At 43.1% G+C, this 26,143-nt stretch overlaps 3 protein-coding genes and 1 non-coding gene across 11 annotated transcripts in view; 2 read left to right on the top strand and 2 right to left on the bottom strand.

The window, feature by feature from the left end:
* LOC111243407 (microtubule-associated serine/threonine-protein kinase 2-like) overlaps positions 1 to 8,261 on the top strand; it is a 23,193-nt gene extending 14,932 nt beyond the window's left edge. Inside the window, exon 13 of the transcript XR_002670464.2 lies at positions 8,131 to 8,261. The gene's annotated coding sequence lies outside the window, so the exon portion shown is untranslated. The remainder of the gene's footprint in view (positions 1 to 8,130) is intronic.
* Positions 1,446 to 8,795, bottom strand: LOC111243406 (zinc finger SWIM domain-containing protein 8-like). Its single transcript, XM_022788923.2, has 6 exons — positions 8,609 to 8,795; positions 8,149 to 8,412; positions 7,024 to 7,979; positions 2,821 to 6,812; positions 2,456 to 2,728; positions 1,446 to 2,114 (listed from the first exon to the last, which is right to left on the bottom strand). Exons 1-6 carry the CDS (start codon positions 8,793 to 8,795, stop codon positions 1,889 to 1,891), a joined length of 5,898 nt encoding a protein of 1,965 aa, XP_022644658.1. The 3' UTR covers positions 1,446 to 1,888.
* An 8,732-nt stretch (positions 8,796 to 17,527) lies between these two features.
* On the top strand, positions 17,528 to 23,332 carry LOC111243409 (uncharacterized). 8 transcript variants are annotated; one of them, XM_086977430.1, is made up of 6 exons: positions 17,837 to 18,198; positions 18,441 to 18,493; positions 19,867 to 20,054; positions 20,301 to 20,431; positions 21,829 to 22,000; positions 22,287 to 23,332. In XM_086977430.1, the coding sequence occupies exons 4-6, from the start codon at positions 20,301 to 20,303 to the stop codon at positions 22,575 to 22,577; spliced, it is 594 nt and encodes a 197-aa protein (XP_086833556.1). In that variant the 5' UTR covers positions 17,837 to 18,198; positions 18,441 to 18,493; positions 19,867 to 20,054; the 3' UTR covers positions 22,578 to 23,332. The 8 variants fall into 8 exon arrangements, with proteins under 8 accessions (XP_022644668.1, XP_022644669.1, XP_086833556.1 ...); XM_022788933.2 differs by lacking the exons at positions 17,837 to 18,198; positions 18,441 to 18,493 and adding an exon at positions 17,528 to 17,645; XM_022788934.2 differs by lacking the exons at positions 17,837 to 18,198; positions 18,441 to 18,493 and adding an exon at positions 17,746 to 17,821.
* LOC147758901 (U6atac minor spliceosomal RNA) lies at positions 18,068 to 18,156 on the bottom strand. The gene has a single exon (XR_015319848.1). It is a non-coding gene; the product is annotated as a U6atac minor spliceosomal RNA (small nuclear RNA).
* Positions 23,333 to 26,143: the final 2,811 nt, after the last annotated feature.

A 26,143-nucleotide genomic window follows, 5' to 3' on the forward strand; every position in this document is an offset into this window, starting at 1 on the left:
ATATATAATATCATTAGCATAGTAATTAGTATTGTCATCACCATCATTCAATATATATGTATGTATATCACTATGTACAGGGACGCTTTACACAATTATTTATATATATATATATATATCGCCAATATCAATACTATCGCCATTATTGTAATCATAAATCGCATTTCGGCCCAACCCACAAGTATTTTTTTCTTTTTCCCTAGTTACGTCTGTTTTCTCTACATAGTCATCTTCTAAAACCCTTCTCTCTCCCATCAAGCTCAAATTGGTGCCTTTTCCAATTTTATGTCTTCCATCCATTTGGTTACCACGAAATATTTATAGAGACAAACACTGACTGATTTACTGATTAAACTAGAGATCAAGGGTGCCACTATATCATCACTGTATCATTAGTAAAATAATACATTTCTCACAGTTGCGAGAGAAAATCGAGGTCTAAAACGTCGTACTGTTCAACAGCGTAGCGCTGGTCTCTAGTGTCCTCCCTTTTCCTTTACTTCGCGTTTATCGCCCCTTGCCTTCTAGTTATACCCAGCATAAACAGCCACGCTCACGATGAAATCAACTTCGACGAGAGAGGGTAAGAGTACACGCTTCATCAACCAACTAGCTAATAGTATTCCCGTCTCCCGACTCTTGCCAAACGTTGAACTCGCCCAACTTCATGTCGAGGACTTACAAGACGAAAAAGGTAAATCAAGCAGGGACTTGTAGGAGGCAAGGTAAATTGCCACTTCAAAACCATCTCGTAAACTGATCACTTCTACGTCATTCTGTCTTTCCCTGATCATGTCACTCCTTTCTAATGAATCGTCCTTAGCCCTTCTTCCTCTGTCACTTTCCTTTCCTCTCATGTTGAATCGTCATGCAAATAAATAAAATGCGTTTCCACCTTCAGTTCTGAGCAACGCCTATTTCTACTCTGAGCGGTTCAAAGATGGCAAGTTCGTTTATGCCATTGACCCGTTTTTTACAAAATGTTTTACTATTTTCTTCAAATTGTCTTGTAATGATTATTATGATAGTTGTTGCTGGTGTTGTTCTTCATGATGATCATGATAACCTGAACGATTTGCTGCTATCGCTAGCCGTGTCTGCGCGTGTTCGAGTGTATCTATGTTCATCGCCCCCTCTCTCTCTCTCTCTCTCTCACACACGCACACACACACTCTCTCTGCGTAAACGTGTATCGTCTATGAATTGAGATCAGCAAATGAGAAACATTTGACATTCAGTAGTAGTGATAATAATTAGTAGAAACTTTCGATTAGTTGACGCTTTCACTAGTCTCCCGTCGGGAGGGCGTCGGCCTCGGCTGTTTCGAAACAAGATTTTGCAGCGGATATTCGTCTAATCTGAACAGTCGAGGAAACACGATGAATTATATAGGAAATAATATTAATTGACCGTGTTGAGCGCTACATCTGACAACACCTCTCACCTTATTTCTGCGGTGCTTTTCAACAGCTACCTCTTTAATCATCGAGCATCGACTCCACAATCGTGATCATCAGTAGCATGAGCAAACTCGAAGGTTGCTTGGCGATTGTTGATTTGTTAAACGTCAGTTTGTTTGGCCTCTGTGCTTCGGCTTCAAATATGATTTTTTGTCGTCTTGTAGCCTTTTGTTCTAATTATCGTCCTGAGGGCCGACCAGCGAAGCATGGGATTCACTTTCATTTCAACCTATTTCGGATATAATAAATCATGCCCTATCTCTCACTTTTGGAACGGGATGTTGAGTCGATGACTTGTAGATCTCCATTCCAATGCGACGCCCCCGTAGTTCCTGCTGCAAATGTCATAGCTGATAACTACATGACCGGGGCATGTCGGATGACGCCAGTTGTATGATGGCATCATTTATTCTGAGTGGCTAACCCTTTCATAGGCTCTGCTGATTCATTTGTTGTTGGGCGGAAACAATTCTTGTCCAGAGATCTTTTTTACAGCTTTTTGATCGGCGCAACGTCTGCAGATGATCGCTGAATTGGACGAGTCCAGCGGGGCTCAGCTGGAACGCCTGACGAGCGGAACGAATTATTGAGAGGAAGTCATCGTACTCCGCCGGCGAAATGTGATAGAGTTTAGCGTGAATACACGCGATAAACCTATAAAAGAGAACACCCAGGTCCGAAAAATACGAATATCGACGAAGTGTTAGACATCACAAAAGTTGTGCCGGTCAAAAATTACTGGAACTTGTAACTGGGTATCAACTAAACGCTGTTGTATGTAAACGTACATTTGATTGTCCGTTAATATTCGCCTACTCTATAGCATGCGTCAAATATATGAGTAGGCAAACTGGTCACATTTTGAGCTTTTACGCTATACCTACTGCAAAAGTCTCTCGACAGGTTGGAAGATGGTAAATACAAATTTTTTGTATGCGAAGAAGGTTAGTAATGTTCAGTACTAGATGATTTGCTTGTAGAGCTGGTGTACTTACATCTGCTGGCACTTCTGAATGAGCGGCGTGAGCAGGGGTGAACGAATCACCTGATGTGACGGCCCTCCCGGTTGATTTTTAGCTAAGAACTGTGCTATCTCTGTTATGATATCGTAGAGGACGAATGGTGAGGCCACAGAGTTGACGACGCAGACACAGAATTCCTGCAGACAGGACGTGCCTAATTTTTTGGCAACTCCTAAAAGCCATTTAACGTCTTCCCCGTATGACGGAGTACGCGCGTATTTCGCTTGCATTCGCTCATCGTGAATCCTGCAAAAGAGATGTCAGGGAAGCAACATGTTAAACTGCAAGCGGTTCCCTCTACACTTAGTGAGCAAAAAATATTCGTGCTAGTTACTTACTTTTTAGCCAGCAAGTCCATAGCGATTAAACCGACCCGGTACGCAGACACAAGATACTTCAGTGCATCAGGCGACGTCTGATTCTGTGGCGGCTGTTGAGGTGGAGGGGCCTGGGAATTTGGTGGAGGTGTGGCCACGAGGGGCGCCAGCAACGGCGGTGGCCCATGATGGGGTGGTGCATGAGGCGGATGAGGTGGTAACACGTGAGGCCTCGACGGATGAGTCGCTTGCTGCGGCTGTGGATGATATTGAGGGCCAGTTGGGGTGCCCGGATAGAACGATTGGGGCGGCGGCGGATAGGTGGGGTGGTACTGTGGCAGATATGCCGGATGAATCGCACCCGGTACAACGAACGGGGGTGGCATCGAATATGGCGAGTATGGGCTGCCATGTTGCGGCGGTGGCATATACGTTGTGTGAGGATACGTGGGAAGTGAGGGTGGCATCTGCATGGCTGGCTGGTCGACGAACATATGTGGCGCCTGCTCCATAGCGCCGTGCTGATTGTGCGACGCCGCCGGGTGAGGGGCAGGTGGCAGGGCCGGATGCTGGTGCGGTTGCTGCTGCTGCTGCTGTTGATGTTGATGCTGCTGGCGTTGCGGCGGAGGAGGCGAAGCTGGCCGGTCGCCAAGGCCCTCCTCATAGAGATCGTACCAGCGACGGGCAACATCGAATAGCACTTCGGGAATCACGCCGCCACCCTGAGCAGCTTGTTCCACTGTGAGGCACGCCCGTTTCAGCATGTCGGCCGACTGCTCCTTGCATTGTAGAAGCGCTCTCTGAATTTCATTCTGGTTTAGGGCATGCGCATGTGGTAGACACGAGAGCGCTAACTCAGCACAGGCGCGCTGCATTGAAGGGTCCCTGCCGCGGGACGCTTTGTCAGCCAGGGTAACCACTTCGGTTGGGGTGAGATGACCTTCCCAGGTTTCGATCAAGAAAAGGATTGCCGAACAGCCGATCTCCATGGCCTGCCCAGTGATCCAGGATACCTGCGATGAATACGTCCTTGATAGCCAGTTGGGTGAGACGGCGTTGGTAAGACCAAGTGCGTACAGCCCGATCTGGAACGAGCACATGTGAAGTGCACGGTGTGGACCTCGGTGATTTTGTGACGACGATGGCTGAGTGAAGTTGACGGCCATAGAATTATTACCACCCGCTTTCGTGAAGACAGTCTTTGCTAGCTCAAACATAAAATGCGCAGACGCCTCGGATGGTTGATTGGGAATGCTCGGATGGAAACTTCTTTTCGATCCACCCTTGAATCCGCCCCGGGCGCCATTCTGGCTAGCCTGCCCGCTATTCACGGTGATATTTTTCATTTGTGTCACCAGCGGCTGGTTACGATTAAGCTGTTGTTGTTGCTGCTGCTGCTGCTGCTGCTGCTGCTGCTGTTGTTGTTGTTGTTGTTGTTGTTGTTGTTGTTGCTGCTGCTGCTGCTGCTGCTGCTGCTGTTGCTGTTGTTGCTGCTGTTGTTGTTGCTGCTGTTGTTGCGTCTGTACCATCTGTATATTGGATGGATTAAACTCGTCCATTGTGAATATGGTTGAGGGCCCGGCCACCATTGTCGGGTTAAATTCATCGACAGCAAATATGTTTGGGCCAACCGCAGGTGAACCCACCCCTGATGCGGCAGCGGCGGCAGCTGCTGCTGCTGCAGCACTCGCCAAATTCATGTCCCTCTGCTGCTGCTGCTGCTGGGTGGCATTCACGACAAGGTTGGAATTTGGGGCAGTGGTCAGGGCGCCGGCCCCAGCGAGACCAGATGGTCCCGGCGTGGGCTGGGGTCCCGCACCACCTGTAGATGCGCCACTTGCGTGAAACATCGGATTCCCCTTGTTTCGGTCCCCCGAAGACGAGGAGGCGAAGCTATCGCTGCTCTCGCCACTAGAGCCCGAATCGCTGCTTTCCATGGCAGCCGCACGGGCTGCTACCCTTCGTCGGATCAACGTAGGTGAGTTGTCTGACGAAGTCGTCTCCGGAGCTGATGAATCGATGGATGCCATCCCATTTGACGAATGATGCCGTCGGAACATTGCCTTGAAGTTCGTGCAACGGAATTTCGCTTCCCACGCCTTATAGTCTTCCTCCCAACCGGAGGGTGGGCTGTTGGCGCCTTCGTCCTCCGGTCCTCGTCGCCAGGACGCACTGGCATGCTCCTCCGATGTCGCTGACGCTTGAGGCGTAGCTGCAGTTGTCTCTTTCGTGCCGCTTCCACTGCTGCTGCCGCCGCCCGCTCCATAAAGTGAGGCTGTAAGGGTGCTAGGAGGGTTCTTATACATTTGGTGTACCTCCTTATCCAGAAGCTTGTCCATAATCAAGGCCAGCTTGTGCTGGTCATCCTTATAATGCATCAGTAGTGTAATAGCTAACTCGCCGCGCTGTCTTCGTGTGCCTTCGCAGAGGAGCGGATGCTCCGCCTCGGACACGTTGGCCTTTAATCCGAGTGCGGCAACAGCGGCGTCAAAGCCGAGTTCCTCATCGCCTCCCAGACGATGACGGCACACAACCCCACTATAAGAGGAAGAGTTTTTTCCAGACGAACCTGGCTGCTCCTTGGAGAGCACCAGGGCATCGAAAATATACGACGCCAGCATGAGGGGCAGGAGAGCCTCTCCGCGTGATACAAGGCGACGCTCCCTTAAAGCGGTCGCCCTTTCCCGTAATTCGTGCATCTCAGGATGGCCAAGCGGGATCTTCTTGAGCAAAGTGACCAGATCTTGCTCCTGGTTGACAAGACGCACTTCCAACGGCTTCGTCGACGCTGGTGGCCGTACCAGTTCCAGACCGAAGATTCCTATGCGGAACGCCAAATAATGATGATCGGTGTGGTTCTCCCCTAACACCTGGCACAGAAAAGCGGCTTTAGACAGAGTTGCCGACGCTAAGAGCGATGCCTGGTGACAGGCGGGGTTGAACTTCCCTCGGCCCCGCTTGCCACCGTTGTTTGCCTTTCCTCCGGAAGTAGTCGATGACAGGGACGCCGTCGGTTGATCCATGTCAAAAGAAGGCGGAGATGCCAGTAGTTCCTGGGCCAGACGGAAGGCGAGCTTACATGCTTCCTGCGTGTGGCCATGGGCATGAAGCGCTTCGGCTCGCGCAAACAGAATTTCTAAACGGTCCTCCATTTTTTTAATTTGCTTAGACAACTCGGACGGCTCAGGTATTGGATTCGGTTTCTGTGCGACCGGCATTCCGTAGTTCTGTTGTGCAGCGGCGCGTGCCTGGGCAGCATCATAATAGTACATCTGGTACTCGTCATCTGGCGGATTCGCAGCCGCAGGATTGGGGACGGCCGGCTCAACAAGGGCAGCCACTCCGACGGCTCCAGCTCCACCGCCAGCGACATTTGTCCCAGTTGGTCGGGAAAAGCCTGGCACATCTGGATTGCCTGAGTTCCCGCTCTCATCCCTGGCCTCGGCGACCTCAACTGACACGTTGTTATTATTATTGTTGTTGTTATTTCCTGCGCCTGCCTGCGTAGGCTGAACATGTTGACTGCCGCTCGGTTCGTTGTTATTATTATTGTTGTTGTTTACGTTGATATTGTTGTTGTTATTGTTGCCAAGATTTTCGTTAAAGCCTTCGGAGCTAAGAGAGCTGCGCGTAGAGCTCAGGCAAGTGTCGAATGGCCCTGAGACGGTGGGCACGTTGTAGGGCGACTTGCGTCCTATTTCAACAGGTCGACCCTTACTGCCAGACTGTGAGTGATCCGCTAATCGCAGATGCATATACGGCGAGTAGAAACGACATGCACCACCCTCGTTATACGTGATGCTTGGAATAGGATAGTCAAGCCAGTCTAACAAGCACGACTCAAGAGCCGGCTTGAAGCCCGGAAACACATCGATATCTGCCCACCGTTTGTTAAGGGTCATATTATTCGTGCCCCCGTTATTGTTATTATTATTGTTGTTGCCTGCATTTCCACCTTGAGAATTCTTCGATCTGAAGACTGACTCGAGGACACGACAGTGCCATTGGCACATCTGCAACGGACACATCAACCATTTTTGAATGTTATATAAAATAAATAGAGTAAGTAAATTCAACCTGGATTTCTCGTTGTCTACAACAATAATAAAAGTTACGTCTAGGATTTTTTAGACAAACGAAATGCTATATAAAGATTCGACGTTGTGCGTATATCTTAAATAGTTCGTAATGTCTGAGGTTGCCAAACGCTGAGCTGCGCATTACCTGATCGAAGAAAGTCGTTTTTTCCAACGGTGACAAGGCAGGATTTAACGCTGCCAGACGCCAGAGCACAACGATTTCATCGCACAACGACGCGCATGTATGCTGTGAGCTCTGCGATGTCGAATGCGAAACCCCGTTGTTGTTCGAAGAACGATGGCCTTGACTACCGGTAGATCCAGTATGCATCGACACTTTCGTGTTGAACCACCACATGAGAATTGGCTCACATGCGAGCATTTCCTCCGTGAGGAGTTCGAGCAGAGGGACCGCGTTGCGATCGGCCCGTCGAAACATCTCGCGAACGATTGACAACAAATTCCAGATGCCCTCCGGTTCACGACCGCGTAGTGGCCGCAGGAGACTTTGCCATTCCGATGCTGCTGGCGGAGACGTCGATGACAAGAAATTGACATCGGAAAACACAATTGGCGACGGCATCGAGAGCTTGACCAGGATCTTACGAATACTCTCATGCAGGGTGCCTTCATCGAGACACCACGACGTTTGCTCATACACAGACGCACCGGCTGTGGGATCAGGCGCCCCTCGGAGCGTGTTAATATCTGTCTCATGGCTCGACAGCAATTCGTCAAGGAGTCGCTGTGCCGTTGGTAATATCTGCTGGGGTAACTCTGAGATGAGATACTGCGCAAATTTCTGCAGCTGATCGCGGTGCAGTCGTGAGAGCGACTCGGAAACGGGAGCTCGAAGGCACACTGTCGTCGGTTGATGGATACGATGCAGGCACACAGCTACAACGTGTGAACACCACGACGCTGTTGATACGCAGGTGCAGTTACAGCTGGTGATACGGCGCCGGTCGAACGTAACAGCGACGTTGAACTGTGAACTCTTCGTTGCCGGATTGGCGGCAGGAGTCTGCTGACTTTTCGACCCACTTTGGCCACCGCCACTGCCCAAGCCCGAAGGTTTCACCGTGGCACTCAAATGGAACCCTACAACGTAGATAATTTTAATTATCTTAGCGTTATGTTAAGTCAACACTTGTACTATTACTCAACCTTTTGTGGAAATTAAAACAAAAACTTCGCGAAAAAAAATATCTATTTGTGGCAAAATCACATAAGAAATGTCAATGGTTTTCAGGCACTAAGGCTCACTCACCTATCTGAAGAAGGTCACGGGTGGCCTTGGTTTTAAAAAGGTGCTCGCCTTTCGTAAACTCATCAGCGGAGCCAGTTGCTAAGCATGAGTAAAGCCTGATATCTTCCTCACTTTCCGGAAAGCTCCAGAAAGCAATACGAAGTTGGAGTTGCTCCGGTACTGGAGGATATACATGCTCAACAACCTCGAAGGGGATATGGGCCGCTACCTCGCGGGCTGAGAGCTCTACTAACGAAGTCACGACGCCGCTCAAGGAAGATTCATCTAATCACGCGACCAAAAATGACAATACAGATATATAATTAGCATATGTCGATGCCATAGAAAACGTAACCTATCTCGCTTATAACCTCACCATAAACCTTTAAAGACAACGCAACATTCTTCTGCAATATTACCTACTGCCAACTTACTTTTCAATTATATACATATATTTATAAGCCAAACTTATCCCACTTACTTTTACCATTTCCGCTATAGTTATACTTGGCCGACGCGGTGGTCTGCGAAGGTGGCGACGGTTTCTTCCAGCCACGCCAGTGGTTGCAAATCGACTCGCGTTCCGACATCCATGAACAAAGCGAGTCTTCATCAAATCGTTCGCTGTCCTCAAACGACAGACTGTCGCCTTCTTCACCCCACTCCATCCTGGCTCCGCCACCGCCGCCGCCTCCGGCACCGTTTCCACCGGCGCCTGCAGCTGCACCACCTCCAGGGCCACTGTGCCCAGCGCCGGGGGCAGCAGCACCTCCCGAGCCCCCGCCCCCTTCTCCACCAGCGGGGGCGGCCAGTGCGACTCGCAGCTTTCTCAAAAAAGCGGGATCAACAGCAGAAACAGTGGCGGCGATGACGACAACCAGAATGCGATGCTATTAACGAGTGGTTGCACCGCCGAGGTGCAACAACAAAACGGAAACGACAAATCACGTAGCGTTCCGTCTGATTATCCACGACGCACTTCTACAGTAGCATCAGCAATAATGGAAAAGGTTGCGAAAAGTGATGACCGAGAATATAACACAATGGAAACCCCACTTATACCCCAAATTTGATTCTTTTTGCTTACGGTTCAGCACATCACGTCGAGTACATCTAGGCTGATGATGTGAACGAATGATTCCGTTACAATTCGTCTTATTAATCAGTATTGCAGTAGAATTCTCATTCCCTCTTACTTGTTAGTTGGAAGGACGCAGCGATTACCTGCAACACAGGATCTGCAGATTACCCCTCCAAATTTAGCGACTTCCTGCAATAAGTGTATTGAAAAATGTTGTAATTATAAAAGTAATTTCAAACTCCGGCAACAATATTATGCCTATTAGATTCATAATAACCGTATCGTTACTTTTTGCATTTTTTTTGTAAATGACAATTAAACGAGTTTCAAGTAACACATTACGCAAACATTGGGTCTCAAAAGCAACAATGAGTTTGAGGTCATTTAGTGAAAAGCACAGTGCACAATCGGGATAGATTGAGACACACTACTGGAGCTCAAGCGCATGCAACTCACGGCTTTCATATTTATGTCTCGAGAAGCCGGCCATGAAAAATAATTCCTAGTGGCCAGTAAATATTTGCAATAAACTATTTATGATAAGACAAAGCGCTTTCGTCTGTAGTTCTTGCAAGTATTTTTCGTTGACCTATAGAGTTCGCATGTATATTTTTTTGCATCGCGGTCGTGTTACATTGAGGTAAAACTATTCCATCATTAATGTATTCTGATACCTTTGGACCGATCAAAGAATTCTGTCATTGATGATAACGACAATCATTATGTTTGAAATAGGGAGTGACGATTAAAATAGAGTTGCTATCAAAATCACCTGAACTGTTCTCTTCTAGTTCTCCTGTTTTGTACTTACTTTACGCTGCGTCCTGAAAACGCGCTTTCAGGATGCAACAAGTAAGCATTATACTAAATTTAACTGCCCACGCTTGTTTAGCGAACCAATATTTATATATTCGATTATTGTGTCGGCTTATGCCATCTCTCGAATAAAATCGAATCGCTTATATAATAAGCATACAAATGATCCGAGACTAGCCCGTCCGAACACTGCGTCTCTTGATTTCCTTGGAAGTAATTTAGCTTCAGGACAAAAAACGTGAGCTCAATCAATAATGCCTGGAGTGAAATACAACCTAATCAAATACAATCACCGCAGATCTTACTGCTAGATCCTACGTAGGACACCGTCTGAAGTTCACATACATTTATATGTGTAAACAGGGTGTGTGAGAGACAAATACGAACTAAATTGCCACCGCTGTTTTTGAGCTGTAACTAACTAATGAGAAGAGGATGGAACTTTTTTCGCATACCGAAGGCTTTCCTTAAATACGCTATATGTACGTTGAGCAGATTCGCATTTCAAACGAAATAAGCAAAATAACCCGAAAATAGAAGCCCCAATTAGGTAAAAGTTCAGAAGATGCAAAAAGCTGGAAAAAGGCCAACCGTTGTAGCATGGGTGAACGACTATCCTAATAATAATCCGAATATCCTAATAATAACGACTAATAAGGTGATACTGTCTCAGGAAAAGCTCCTTATGTCTGTATAAATATGCCGCGAACACTAAAAACGACTTTGTACTCTTTTTGATAACCTACTGTCTCCGTCATTATGAAGTTGTACTTCCATTCTAAATATAAGTTCCTGAAAAATACTAGTACTTTTAAATTTTCAACAATGTTCTGTGTTACCATGCGTAAAAATAGCCCTAGGTAATTCCATAGCTTTACCAAACTACTCCAGAACTTTTGTCCCGGGTAAAAACTTCTTCATCACACAATTTTGTTTATATTGCTCTGATCGCCGGGAGAGCAATGTATTCGCTCCTAAACATTTGTTTTACCAGTGCGCCGTTTTGAATCGCAATTGTAAATGGAGACGGGGATAGATACGTTTCTTCCTCCACAAGTACTATGTAAATGATCTAAAGGAACTGGACAGTTTTGTCGGTGCATGTCGCAAAATACTATTTCACGTTTGCTGTGCAATTGCACCCTAGAACCATGCCCCCTGCTGCTGTAGAAATCGCTTACGTACATTATCAGACTTGAGCTATATATGAGCTTTGTTTCAAAAGAATTGATCAGCTTTTTTTTGTTCGTTCAAAAACATCTGGTCTATCAACAGTACATATATAAAAACTATTAATGATAGTTTGTCGGTTATCAGCTCGTGCTCGAATAAAGCGCATAAACTTAAAGCGGTATACTCACACAGGAGACAGAACATTATACAAATATATTGAAGGTATTCAAAAAAGCAATGCAAACACAGCTACGTACACCCCGTCGTTAACTGTAAACTATGGTGTGGCGATTCTAATAGAAACTTAGCATGTTTTCGGCGGATTTTGGCACGAAATAGGGGATCGTAATATAGGCACGATAGTATCAAAAAGTGGATGCAGAGCGACAACATTAAGGCACTTCTTGCCTGAATATTTGTAACAAGAAACAAAATGCGGCCTATATTCTAGATGCAATGCAACAATCATTACACGTAGTTCTCTTTTTTAGAACAGCTAGAGAACAAATGTTTAAAGCATATTCTAAAAACCTGCGTGTCGGATGTGTAAACGTTCCTTGAAGGTTAAGTGCTAGCGAAATTCATCGTAGACTGCTGAAGACATTCAGTTGAAAGGCCTGAAGCCAACGCATAGTACGTAAATAGTGCGAACCTTTCAAGAGTGGAGACTGGAGTGTCAGGTCCAGCGAGTAAATGACTAGACGTTGAGATCGACATGGAAGCTTCTCGCGAAAGCAGAGCCTGGTATATAAAGGCTCTATGAGTCATCTCACATGTAAAGTTAAACTTAAAATGCGCAAACTAAGTTAAACCTGGGTCCTTGGTGAATTGGCTCCAGGCCAGTTGGTTATGCGTGTGGTGTTCCACACGCAATTTGCGGCATATTAATGAATAGGAAACACACCGAAGCATGCTTCAGTCCCTATCGCCAACCGTGGAGTGGCCAGGCGAGCAAATTTTGTCAACCTGTAGAGTTCAAGTTTTGCGGCAGTGTCAAGTAATTTCGGATGTAAAGTACTTGCAATAGACATCAGGATCATCTACTATAAGATACTCGCCCAATAAAAAACAAAGGATGCAGCCCGCCATCTAAGTTTCTCAGGAGACTGATGGACCGTTGGCAGGGCAATTGGTAGCACGCATTCTGGTTACTTGACGACCTCGTCGTCATCTTTTAATTGTATTGAGAAACGGATTATTCAACATCGGCTTCAACCCGTTTATTCTCCGGACCTAAACCCATGCGATGACAAAACTTTCTATGTCCTAAAGAGGGCGACTGGTGGCCAAGCGTATCCCGCTATCGACTTACTATAGGTATACAAATTACAGGTAGTAACGCGAATGCTAACTATACGGCTGCTTAAAGGGTTAAGACAACTGTCGAAAAATATAGGAGATTACCTCGAACAATAATTGAATTTATAATTTTCGCCCATTTAATTTAAAAGTTACTCCATTTCGGAGTACTGCTCATACATATAAACAAATGTAGTATTTGAAAGTTACTCTGTTGGTACACAATGTATACAAAACATTCTTAGGTCAAACTATAGCAATGTATCACCACTTCGCTGACTGAGCTATACTACGTACAATATAATCATTTTTTCTTTAATTAGTAACGCGTAGTCGGAAGAATGGCGACTTATACTGAATTCTGTTCTCTCGTAGGGAAAGCGTATCGTTTAGAGTATCACATTTACACAAAATATTAGCTTGCATAATTCGCTACAAACATTCTTGAATTTTATATACCTGGACGAGGTTAGCTCATTTCGAGAAACTCGCGCCACTTCTAACAAGCCACCATCTAAATTAGTAGCTGTTGAAGACAAAAGAAGGCGTTATAGTGGGCACGGAGTGTAGATAGGTACATAGCCTAATAAGCCCAGTTGTCTGCAGACTAGACGTTAATAACTACTATTACTAGATTCTACGAGCTTCTTATTGTAGGCACAGCATACATAAATTACCACTTTATATAATTATAGTATTGTAGACAAAACTATACGCTCACGTTTTTGATAGATATACCGTTGTTTTAACACCAACTTGACGTAGGTAAAATCAAATTTGAATACATAAGTCACTTTGAAGTGGTTTGACCGTGATCATATGGCCTGTTGCAGCCATTATAATTCGTTATTTGCTTACGAACTCCAGAAACGCTGGTAAATATATCTCTCGTGTTAAACGAAAAATTGCTTTGCTGAAAAACCAGAAAATTCAGTATAGCCGTTATGAATGAGAAAAATATGTTTCAAAAATAATCTTCATCTTAGTATTCGATCACTTCGAAGTCGCAATCAAATCGGCCATAATAAAACGTACCGTTCTATTCCGACGCAAGTGGTAACTGGTTTAACTAACCGTAAAACGAAAACGGCGGTTACATAGAAAAACAAATCGACATGAACACAAGGCAACGGCTCTGATTACAACCTATCAATACACGTATTGGGAAATGTACATTTTAATGTGCTCAATTAGCCCCACTCGCTAAACTGTGTGTAGAAAATCGCTTCAATATTAACAATATTTTTAACAATAAAATGAACAATATTAACGCTTTAGTAATAACTTTAATTAATAAAGGAGCATAACGCCTATGCAATTCCCAACGAGCATGTAGGCCGTCTACAAACGTCGAGATATAGGCTATCCACTTTCCTTCCTCAGTGCTGTTTTTTCTGATGCTTAACATCCGTTCCCCCATCCCCTTTCTGTGCTAGTCCTACACAAAACTTCAGACCACCACCGAGACCAGTTTCCCTGCCGCTGCTGCTGGGGTTTTCCCCAGCTGCCACTGATAGGGACTCAGACGTTCATATATAAGCAAATCATTTGTTTCACACTATTTCGGTAACGTCCCCGCAACGAGTGGCCTCACCAATGGCGCTTCTCTGTATGCAATTATCCTCAGGGAGTATATCCTCTGAATATCCTTTCCTACCAGTTCGCGGCTTTGCCGCCATTCTTGTTTGATTCTCTGAGTCCGATTTACAACACAAGCAGCAGCTGCTCGAAGCAGAAACTATCGATGCAGTCGCCGTGGCTATTTCTGCCGTCCTGAGAAGATTGTCGCTTCTTATACTGGATGACAAGCATGAATAACTGTAAGGATCATCAAGACAATTAGCTCAACCACATCATTGAGACTAGTATTAATACTACAACTACTAATAGCACCGCCAGGCTCCAAATACGACAGGACAGACAGTTAGATACTAAATCTGTGGCTGAAACTAGATGGACAACTTGGAAGTTGTAGAAGCATGACTAGTGTGCAACTAACCACTTAATATGCGACGATGCAATGGAACATTTGACGGGAGCACCAATTACATCAACGAAAAAGTAGCAGAAACGCTAATAATACCGTTATGATAACAACCCCAAATGGGTTGTACAATCGTTGCAGATGTTGTAGTTGTTGGTGTTTCGCGTTTGGATAGGCGTCTCTTTGAAAATTCCCCCTGCCCTGCCCTGCCCCTTCCTCTCCCCCTCCCCCCTTTCCAACGAGCTCGCAGAATCGGTGTACATGATGTTGGCTGTCTTCGCTGCGATAGCAGCAGTAGTGGAGCAACTACTATTATAATTTATTGGAGTCTGTCAAGTCGACGTTGTCGTCTGCGTCGCGTTCTGCCAATCGCTCGTTCCGAGGCGTCGCCCACCGAGGGGCCCCAACACCGAGGTCATTCGCATGTAGCACAAACACACGGGCGCGTCAGAAGTACGACACACGAGTGTCAATGCATACAATTGTACACTTACAACTAATGAAGCAACATATTCGTCAACTTTGGCAAAAACTTATACACGACAGACTGAGACGACAAGAGATCTAGAAATGAAAAACGCCTGAATTGGTCAAGTCTATAGAGGAAACACTGAAGATAGTTGAACTCACGAAGGCCATGGCAAATCGTGGTTTGCTTGCAACAGTTCAAATTTGTTCATAGAAAAACTAAACAGGGAAAAAGCATTTTCGCATCAGAAACGACACATGAGGTAGGGAACAACATAACAACGAAGAAGTGTACCACCACTACTACTGTTACTGTCGAAAATTGTATCGGCGTTACGTAATCTATGCATTACCAATAATAAGTTGCACAAGTACGCCATAGAGATGCACACACACATGCACGCACGCACGCACGCACGCACGCACGCACCCGGACTGCCCACATACAGATTAGAAGAGACACAGATGACTGCAGTTGATTTTACTCCATCTACGACCTAATAGCTGTTGCCACAATACAACAACCATAACAGTAATGATCACCTACTATCAGTTAGCGCACACTACACAGCTAAGGCCACGCGATTGACGATGATAAACGACGACGTAGGCCGCCGATTTCGTCGAGCACAAAGAAGCGACCCACATTGCTTGTAACAATTGCAGCTGCTGCCGTCACTTTTGGTGTACGAAGAAATCGTCCGTGTCGGAGGTGCAGTCGTGTGAGCAGCGATAACTGGCACAATACAGCACGGCCAGCAATGCTGTTAGCGTCGAACATCGTACGCCGGATCTGCTGCAGCAGTAAGGTGGCGTTAGGCTCGCTCGATTTTTACAGGTCAGTCGGCCGCTCGGTTCGTTGGTAGCTTAGCTGAACGACCGGCCAACTAGACCCTTCGTACACACGAAAGTACGATATAAACAGATATAACATGAAGAAATAAAGACATCTGTAGTTAAACTAGCCCGATTGTATTATACCTAGATGAGGTTAGGCAAGTCAGTGGTAACGCAAGACTGGAAACGTTGACGGGCTACTTTTTCTTGCCTACATTCCTCAATAGGACAGGTACACTAGTCACTTTAGTCAACCTAATACACCCTTATGCCTGGACCTGCGACGGCAGTGCAACAGTGTGAAAACACCAGGCGGACGATGCTCGCATAAAACTTTACAAGATACAAAAGCGTTACGATGATAATTAGCCAGCTTTAGATTGCACCGGCAAACGATTAGTTAGCCGTCCTTGACGGACACGTACATTTACAAATAGCACGCTACGATACGTCACGCACATCATCAATACATAGATACGTCTTGCCAATATTTAACCAACCTCCTCATTGGTGGAAGGGGGAGTTGAAGCCGATTCTTGGAGTGAAGTATTCGCGACATCGGCTGCCAAATGGTGTTAGCCAGCTTTCGTGCGGGGGACGACTCAGCATTGATGGCGATAATATCAAACTTCGCAGAAACGATGACGGGTGGAAGGTTCAGTTTTGGTTTTATTCGGATCGGACAGGCATTCGCTAGATAATATAAGGTTCGGTCGCATCCTATAGCCACGGTTTAAACTCAAACCCAACCCGTAACCCGACGACGACAAACAGGAAAAGGAGGCCCACACAGAGATAGACATTGTACATACACAGCGATAAACACTCACACAGCCGTAACACACACATGCACACACACATCAAGCAGAGCCACAACCGGCCAGCCTCACACAATGCAGCCAGCTTAATGGTAATGAAAGGCTGTAGCAACCTATAAAGTGCCATCAACAGTAGCAGCAGCAGCCCCATCAGCTCATTGCACACAGATAGATACACAAATACACACCGCACACATTCACCGAGACCCACACATTGAGAGCCTCCATCCAGTAGTTAACTGATCGTAGTTGTAGGACTTTAGGGGAATCAGCTAGTAGGAATCAGCTGGCCTCAAGTAAGTACCTTTCCAGTCCTCTCTCTGCCCACGCCCCTCTTTCACGGCAACGTTTGGCGGGCCACGTACGTAACTCGATTATCGACAGACTCCGCACAACTATGGGCGACGTCCCCCGACGGGCTCGACACCAAAAGATGGACAGGGACTTCTAAGCTGGGTAGCTACTCACCTCACTAACATCGCGGGGGACTCAATAGTGCACACTAGTAGCTTGAAAGGCCTAGGCTTGCTTGTGGCGGCGGCCAGCGATCCGGACCCCCGGGGCAAGCCTAGTTTGCGACGCGGCTCACCGGGCTTGGTGAGGCCCCTGGGGAACTCGGGACGGGCCGCGCTCTCAAGAAGCCCCTGCTCACGGTTCCGAAACACACACGGACATTCACGGGCTCGGGCTAGCAGCTTCCAGTCAAAGCCACTGGCCAACCAGCTCCTACTGCCGCTGCTGCAGGCTGAGACCCTCGGAGTCGAACCTTCCTCCTCCCAAGTAAATAAGAAGTTCGTTACGGAATTTTATGCCTATCGGTATATCGTCACTAAGGGCAAGAATTGTAGTCAGAATTCAAGGCGATTGCAGTACGATTCACGAACAAACAGACAAAGAAGTCTTGAAGAATTCGGCACAAAAGAATACGACACCAGTGGCGCCAAAATTCAAAAAGTTATCCCCGGAGCCGATAATGGCGGGCGTTTCAATGTGGGCGGCTCAAAGTAATCACTGCTAGTGGATTAAAATAGTGATACGATCAGTGAGTTCTACCATTCAATGCTTTCGAATAAACACTCTCTAGCTACACATGGTCTGCTTTTATTTTTTTAAATGTACCACACTCCTATAAGGAAAGATGAAAAACGAGATAGCAATAGACATCTCCGCACATAGCTAGTCGCTCACATGGTGTGATTAACACTTTGTTCTTAAGATGTACGTGAATAGTCTCAATTAGTTTTTGCATTTGCTCGTAAATTGTGCATAAGCAAAGAATATAATATTGAAGTTTCCGTTGCATCGGCTTTCTATTTCGTTCAAATGTTTGATTGTAGCTAAATAGCTTGATAGTGTCATTGCTTTAGCAGAAAAAAGTGAGCTGTACAAACGGAGTATTGTTAGTAGCGGTATGCTTCTATTTTGCAAGGGCTGTGCGTGATAGTAATCCCTTACATTCGCGAAAAAATCGGTTGCTTATGCGTGCCATAAGCGGGTATGTGTGTCCGTCCTTGCCTAGGGGAGTGCCAACAAGCTCTCCTTCCCTGCGACACAACGAAAAATTGTTGCTGAACTTGTTATAAATGTTGGTCGAGGTGAGATTACAGCAATTCATATCTACAAGCTGAGCTCCTTTGTAATTTCTGCATAATAACGATAATGAATTATATCTGGTGCATATATATAGAATTCCGCTCAGTGGAGAGCATATTTTTATAACTGATAGCATTACTGAACAGCCCGTGTTTAATAGAAGTAGCTTTTTACCAGGTCAGGCAATGCCATGAGTTTTGATCGACAAAAACAGAAAGGGCACGTTTCTGCTTTTATCCACCAGGCGGCGCGACCGGTCTCCTCGAACGAATCGGTTGATACGAAAACGAAAACAAGGTAGACGATGCGGCGGTTCGGCTTGAAAAGCTGGATAAAAGCGCGCTGAAATTTTGAATTTAGTTGAATGTAAAACGGTCAAATAATTGATCAAAATTAGATTGATAAGAGTACATAAATGGATCTTCTACACAGTAGGCCAAAGTAATCTTTTTTCAATTTGGGATACAAAGGTAACCACGCATTCCAAAGTGATGTGCATAGTATTCTAAAATAGAAGTTCGCCGTTATTGAATTGTGGTTTTTGTCATATTGTGGAACTTGGTTGACAGGACATTTAACTATTCGTAAAACTTTTGTTATCATAATCACCTTTATTCAAAGTGTTAGGATAAAGTTAGTACTTAAATCGAGACTATCGAAATAAGTCATATTCAAAACAGCAAGTTTTGTGTGAGAATCGGGATAAAAAATGGAGCCGTTACGGTTTAATGTGATAAACGGTTAGTTTGTTTATTAGTTACTACGTTGTACAATTTGGTCGTACTTCGAATCTTTGTGTGTTCAGTATAAACATTTCTTTAGTGTTCTTATGATTAATACTAACAAAACTGGAGACCGGTCCATATAATAACACGTAGTTATTTTGTATAAATTGATTTTGAAAACACGTTCGCTGCATACGTTTAACACACTGAATCCGATGTGTCGAAAAAAAGGCACGTCTAGAAAATGCTCATCAGTATGTGCTAGTGCCAGAAATTATTTAACTGTAGCTTAATATATGCATATCGAAAATCAGCCTTTGGTCAAGTCTCTTGCATGCCGCGGGTTGTATCAGTGCACAAGAAAGTTTCTCTCGTATATTATTGTCATTACACTTTTGACAACAGCTATTATTCATAAAATATACATAACAAAAATTGACTTTATATATATATATATATATATATATATATATAATATTTTTTTTATTTTGTTTTTTGATATATGAGAAAATATGATATACTTCGTATACCACACAGTGAATTGAAAATTTTATTAACATTGTTCTCTCTCTAAAAACATTTGTTTTTCTAAAAAGAAGTAAATGTTTAGGGATTTATGTTTCTTTTTTTGCATTGTGTCAATGAAATTAAGTCATTAGATACTACCACGTATTTTGCAATCCGACTTCTTAGCTTAGTTAATTGTATATTAATTGTAGGCCTTATTTTACCTAGAAACTTCTACGAAGATGATATGGAATAAATGCATATTTAGGTATATCTGCAATTAACCTGCCTGTTATGGACCATGTACCTAAATCCAGAACATACGTCCATAGTTGCAATTAATGAGAAAAAGCCAACGTTCTGAGAATAATAATAATCCATGACCAACTCAGACTAGTTAAATAAAATTAAGCATGTGTTTGTTTGTTGACTATTTAGGAAACGAAAATCTGATCAGAGAATGGCCGTCGAAAGAATAATGACTTCACAGGAAGCCATTGAAGCCACGCCAAAAACAGCACTAAAACAGCAAGGGATGTTAGCGGAGTCATCTATAATGCACTGCCTATTTAAAATTCCATAATTTACGGAAAAAAGACACTAGATTTGTCTGTTGCCATAAGAAGGTATGGGCTAAAATGTTTTGAATTTAGCATATGCTACAATGAGAGCTTCATAGGTGTATTTGAACACAATATCCATATTGGTCAAATTTAGTCGATTTACTGAATTATGTATTTCTAATAACAGTTAAATGGCTGCCAAACAGAAAAAGATAAGAATCGCATGCTTGATTGGTTCAGCCCACACTTCGCAAATAAAATCTTTGTTTTTTTTTCGGAAATCTATTTGAATTGACCTTGTATATTTAGATGACTTCGCCGTGTTGGTATACATACCCTGTTCCAGAGGATCGTTATAATCTAACCTTTTTACAAGGCCCACCTAATATAATCAATAACATCGCTTTAAGTGCCACACTTCATTGTCTTAGGTACGAAAGGTAAGTGTATCAGTATTTAGTAGTACTGTAGAACTCAGCTAGTAATAAGTTATTTCGAAAATAGTAAGTAAAGTAATCGTGTAATGATCTTAAATAACGTTTCTAATCTTATATATTTCGCATCGTTGGTAGTCGTGCATAAACTTTTTGTAGAACTGGCAATAAAATGAAATAAACCAGTATATTTAGTTAGTAAAAAAAAGTGTATTTAGTTTCTTTCCATGCAGAATAAAATGAACATATATCTATGCTTGAAGCATATATATTTCAAGCGTATAGTAAGTGAGAATTTTAATACTAGGTGAGAAAAATTTTGAAGTATGTTTTAGAAACGCATCATCTATTCGTTACCGTTCGGAATGGCTACACAATTTAAGTGAATAAAGCAAGCTATTATATAGTGTGAACTACTTATTTGTATATGGCAAAACAAGATATACCTACACCGTCGTCGCTGCTTCCTTAATGTCGATGTTTGCATTGTTTCTACATTTATCACAGTTGATTTTTAGCTTGTTAAGGCTAGGCAAACAGCACCTTGAGGATTCGAACCTGAGACGCGCTACGTTTCCTCACAGCTTTTGCCGATAACCACTGGTATTGGAACTATTCGCCATTAGTAAAAAGTACTTTTAGGAGTATTTCATTATACAGTCATTGAGATTTCAGACAAACATGAAACATGCTTCAAGCCCATTATCTCACCTAGAATGGGTTCCTTATTTGAACCAATAAGTTTAACATTTTGCTTATTAGTCATTGTGAGAAAATTTAGCTTGCCGAAAAATATAAGTAGACATGAGACTCGGTCTCAGACTTGATCTAAACATTCAAAATACCAGGATCTTACAGGCAAGTATGTATTCATGCGGGTTTCGAGGGTCTATAGATAGAGCATACTAATGCATCATACTTGAGTTTATCATGTACCACTATATTAAAGAGCTATCGAAATATATAGCGATGGATAAATTTGATTATTTGCGAATTGAAGTAAACTATTATTGTCGACTTTTGGTTCAACTTTTCTTCTTAGGAAATCTGCTCTAGTTGACGTTTGCGTTAAGTCGTCGTTTGGAGAATTAAGATTTTCTTTAAATAAATGACGAAAATGATGTCCCTAACCTATTTTATAAACAAAAAAAAATACGCCACAATTAGATATAGGCACCGTGTAAAGTATACAGCTAACTTATTTCAGGTACTTCTATACGTGCTGAATAGGTTAAGTTGCGTTAGTTTTAACAGTTTTCTATCTCAATAATAAAAAGATGTAATTATCCAATGGATGTCCAGTGCCAGAATATCATTTAGAACCTATTCCTCGATGTTCTAATATAATTTAATTAAGAAGCGATGATTGTTAAGTTGACTGTATTTAACCCTTATTATTTCAGATTCTGTTATTTCGTGGCTGATGCATATGATTCAGAATTTACGCAACTGATACCGTTTGATTCATGTTCATTCTCCGCGGAATTCACTAGCTTATTCGTCCCTATGCATGCGTCCAGTACGGACTGTATAGTTAAGAGAATTAAATACATTGGAAGACCTGAAAATGCCCAGGTGGGTCCTTCACAGTTTTCTCTCTAGCTAGAAAAGTTGCCCTACGCAAAAGCAAAAGCCATAATAGTATACGTTACACATTGTTAACCTGAGATATTTTCTACGTTCCCACAAAAGCGCTAATTATCCTCGTACGAAAAAGTTCGATGTAGGTCTTTGGTTACGTGTTGCAAAGGGAGCTTGACCCTGACCCATTCGTATTGTGCGTGACTTATAAAAATGTTAGAAAAGTATAGCATATAACAGAGATTAACGTTCGTATTCATATTTATTCATCTTGTTTAAGCGCGCTTCATTAATAGTGATTAGGATTCCAAGTCAGAGTTCGTTTCTGGACCTAGTGAACATCCTCGGTTATCTTCAGGACGTACAAATACGAAACGAGTCAACGTGTCTACTGCTTCAAGACCAACAGGACAAGCCGTTACCTTTGAACGTTCGTAACTTCTATAGTGTCAAGGTATATGATGCTTTCAAATGGGGACTAAGACGAAATGGGGAAGAAATACATTTTCAGGAGCAAAGCGCGATCACCAAGAAAAAACTCAGTTTGAACTTAACGAGAACTGATCTTTAAAAAAGTGTTTTAAATTTTAGAGTTAGACGGAGTGCGGTAGCTATTGATTTTATCACTAGATTTTTGCAAAGTGAGTAACCTATCCGTTGCGGTGTATCGTACCTTCCTACCTACGATTGTTTTGTTCAATAATCGACCCTGCTTTGTATCACCATTCCAGGGCGCTCTATGGCCAATTTGAAATCAGTTAGTTTTAACAAATTGCCTATACCATACGCCGGTGAGCTAGGTTTGAGAAAGTGCAAACAGTTGTAGATGGGACATCAATACCTGATGAAATCTCGTCTTATGCAAATATCGGTCGCGCCAGATTATTTGCGCAATCGAAATCGAATTGGTGGTAGATCTCGACGTTTTTCGATCTCGTTCGTATCTAGTACCAAAAATTAGGCAGGACATGTTTAAATACAACTGCTTATTTATCTTTTATTATAAAGTGTCTGTAAATGGGTTTTTGTATTTCGTATCTAATATGCTGCCAGGCTGTTCATGATATTTTGGCTTACTCATGATAAACTTTCATTAGGTTTTAAATAGGTAATTCTTAAGTCTAATGAGTGAATCTGCATATTCTGATTGTGATACTACGATGGGTTTGTTAGTATAAAAATATATAAAAACGGCTGCCATCAGTCACAACGGTGGCTGAAATGTGAAAGGAAGATGCATCGAATGTATATATAAACCGTGTGCGTTCATACAATGGCACTGCATTTTGTACATATAAAATAAATATAACGTATTCATCAAGCAAATATATGTTTTTTTTAAGTGAACCGAGTCAAGTTTGTTGCCCTTTGACAAGTTCGTCATTTGCTCTGCGCTTGGTATAACCGCTGATGTGGCATTATTATTTCCAAAATCGTATTACGATTTATTCTTATTTATGTCAATATGCATACAGATAAAGGTAATAAGATAACAATCAGGCTGGCTTTTTCAATATGTTCTATAAAAGAGGCCGTTCTAGGAAATCAAAGTGTATGTAATTTGAAAGTGCAAGTTTATGTCGATGTTCTGAGTAAAACTTCGTAATTGTGGTGTCTAACTTGCTGTTCCACCGGCCATTACCTCGGAAAAACTTCAAGCGAACGTCGCGCAAGAGGAATCAGTGAGGCGTAATGAATGATGAGAGCGTGGCCACCAGTATTTCTTCTTCCGACTTCAAGAAAAAAATCGGTGATTGTTGAACAATCCCGTGTCCATGCTGGTCATCGACTAAACGCGCAGAGCATATTCCTCTTTATTATCTGTTTGTTTCTTGACCGTATCTTATTGATACCTTGGCTCCGATTTCACCAAGAATCTGTATTCTCCCAGCCCATGTGAGTGAGGTGTCTTCGACTGGCGAGTGGGTATTCTCATTCAAACTCTTCTAGTGTTCCACTATTTGCTCGATCGATTTACTTTGATTGTTTGGGCCGGCATGTTTAATGGCGTGAATTAAAATAACCAACCTGATGCAAACCAAATAATGTCATTTTATATTTTGCCCCTTATCCAGTTCTTGAATTATTCTTGCACTTATTATTGTTTTAAAAGCTCTAGACACATTGGTCCAGGGAGGCTTTGCAGGCGATTTTATACCAAAGTTGACAGGGTAGGCATTTGCATATAAAAGACACGGCCTGCTCACATATCATTCGGTTAATGGAAAACGAATCTAAGCATGTTTATTTTGACTTGCATGGTGACAAAAAAAGCGCAGGCCAACAATTGCTTTAATTTAACCGAAGACAGTTAACAAGTTGTGAAGATGAGATTTTGCTTTGAAAAAACCCAAACCTGCTCTACTGTTAGTGGCTATACTGTATAGGAGCAGTTTTTGGAAGCAACATATCATGTATTGCATGCTGGGCAACATATATATATATATATATATATATATATATATATATATATATATTTGCACTAACGCGATTATTGAGAAATGTATCTGCCCAAGGTATTTACTGCGTCCCATAATGAAAACAAGATTGATTTTGATTTTTGTGTGGGTCTGACCATGGATCTATGACAAACGCTTCAAACTTCAAATTATTGAAGACGCAGCTTTTTTCAACTTTCAACAAGACGATGATCGTAGGCAAGCAGATTTCTATCCCCATATCGGTAGGTGGGGATTGTATCTATTGTTCGAGAAATTCCATTTACTAATTAGGCAAATGAGGTTTTTAGCGAATGCAGACATAACTCGTCAATGAAAAAGCAGCTTGGACGAATGTCCACTCTTTTCAGTTATCTTGTCAAAGTGCAAGAGTCAGTGAGTTAGGAGCTCGTACGGTCATTGTTCAAACCAATTCATTATTTCACAAATCAAAGACGGACGGACGCAAACATCTGCCATAGATTTATACTGCACGTAAAGTACGTTAGCATCGCACCATAGCGGGAAGTTGTATCGTATGTACATACATAACCATATAATTCCAAAATTAAGCGAAAATTTCGTGTAGAAATAGAAGGAAATTAATGTTCTTATTAAATTTTAAGCTTCCAGATTGAGTATTGTGTATTACGTACAGCGTTAATGTGTGTCATATTTATCGTAACAATTCAAAAAGGGTTGCAACCTCGTGAAGGCGTTGTGTTTTAAGCCACGAATGTACAGCAGTGGGCTAAAAAGGAACACCCCGCAGATACAAAATATATCAAAGTGACCATAGTACTCATGTCTCAGCGTCCTTTTAAAATCTGCAGAAGTCATATAATTTTCAGATGAACTGAAGTTATCGCTCTATTGAAAGGTGAAGACGCGCTTCATATACCGTTACAACTGTACGGAGTTATTGCATTACGAGACCACTCAAATAGATTCAGTCAAGCTTTACGGTTGGTAACCTATATGACCAGGATTTTCGTTAGAGTGCTTTTCGCAAAGCATCCATATGGTTTTCTTTTTTAGCGCCATTGCCTCGCGTAGATGAACGAAGTTCCTTGTGTGCCAAATAGGGCAAAACATCATTTACAAACTATTATTTCTGATGCCCTATTGTGGTTACTCGTTTCAAGCGGCTCGTGGAGAACGACTCTTCTTCCTCTCCTGTTAAAAAGTGCCTCGAACAACTTCACGATGAAGGAAGAAATAGCGCATCTGGTCATGAGCTCTGATGGTGTTGCTTGTTATCTACCAGCACGCATCTACCGCTGCGGCAGTAGCCTCGAAAAAAACACGTTTTTCCCTGTTGTAATAATGGTGTACCATCGTACCTAGGGCAATAAAGACGAACGAAACCCCTGTCACATGTGCTTCGATATTTACTGCCCTCAGCCTTTACTCATGTGCTGTTTTAACATGTGCTTTGTACAATTCTTTAAGGGTACTGTACGTTCGGATAGGTTAGGTCTGTGTCAGATAGGTTATGGTCTTTGTGAAACGGCATTCTATTTTGCGCGTGCTATTATTAACCTTGGTACGCATACTTAAAACATTAGGCTCACCGACGGTGCAAATAGATGACGCGATTTATTTTCGTCCATATGATCAACTCGTACGAGTCGGGCATTACGACATCTGCGATAATAACAAAAGCACAGACTAAATAAACCAGTTATTTCTCGACAGC

Source organism: Varroa destructor, unplaced genomic scaffold (assembly GCF_002443255.2).
Source record: "Varroa destructor unplaced genomic scaffold, Vdes_3.0 BEIS01000001.1, whole genome shotgun sequence".
NCBI classification, from domain to species: Eukaryota; Metazoa; Arthropoda; class Arachnida; order Mesostigmata; family Varroidae; genus Varroa; species Varroa destructor.

Excerpts from the sequence above, each read along its gene's own strand:
- LOC111243409 (XM_022788933.2), top strand. The coding sequence starts at position 20,301 with ATGACTTCGCCGTGTTGGTATACATACCCTGTTCCAGAGGATCGTTAT. Across the intron at positions 20,432-21,828 it reads CATTGTCTTAGGTACGAAAG|ATTCTGTTATTTCGTGGCTG; the intron begins GTAAGTGTATCA and ends TTATTATTTCAG. Across the intron at positions 22,001-22,286 it reads GAAGACCTGAAAATGCCCAG|CGCGCTTCATTAATAGTGAT; the intron begins GTGGGTCCTTCA and ends ATCTTGTTTAAG.
- LOC111243406 (XM_022788923.2), bottom strand. The coding sequence starts at position 8,795 with ATGGAGTGGGGTGAAGAAGGCGACAGTCTGTCGTTTGAGGACAGCGAA. Across the intron at positions 8,413-8,608 it reads CTATAGCGGAAATGGTAAAA|ATGAATCTTCCTTGAGCGGC; the intron begins GTAAGTGGGATA and ends TCGCGTGATTAG. Across the intron at positions 6,813-7,023 it reads AAACGACTTTCTTCGATCAG|ATGTGCCAATGGCACTGTCG; the intron begins GTAATGCGCAGC and ends TGTCCGTTGCAG.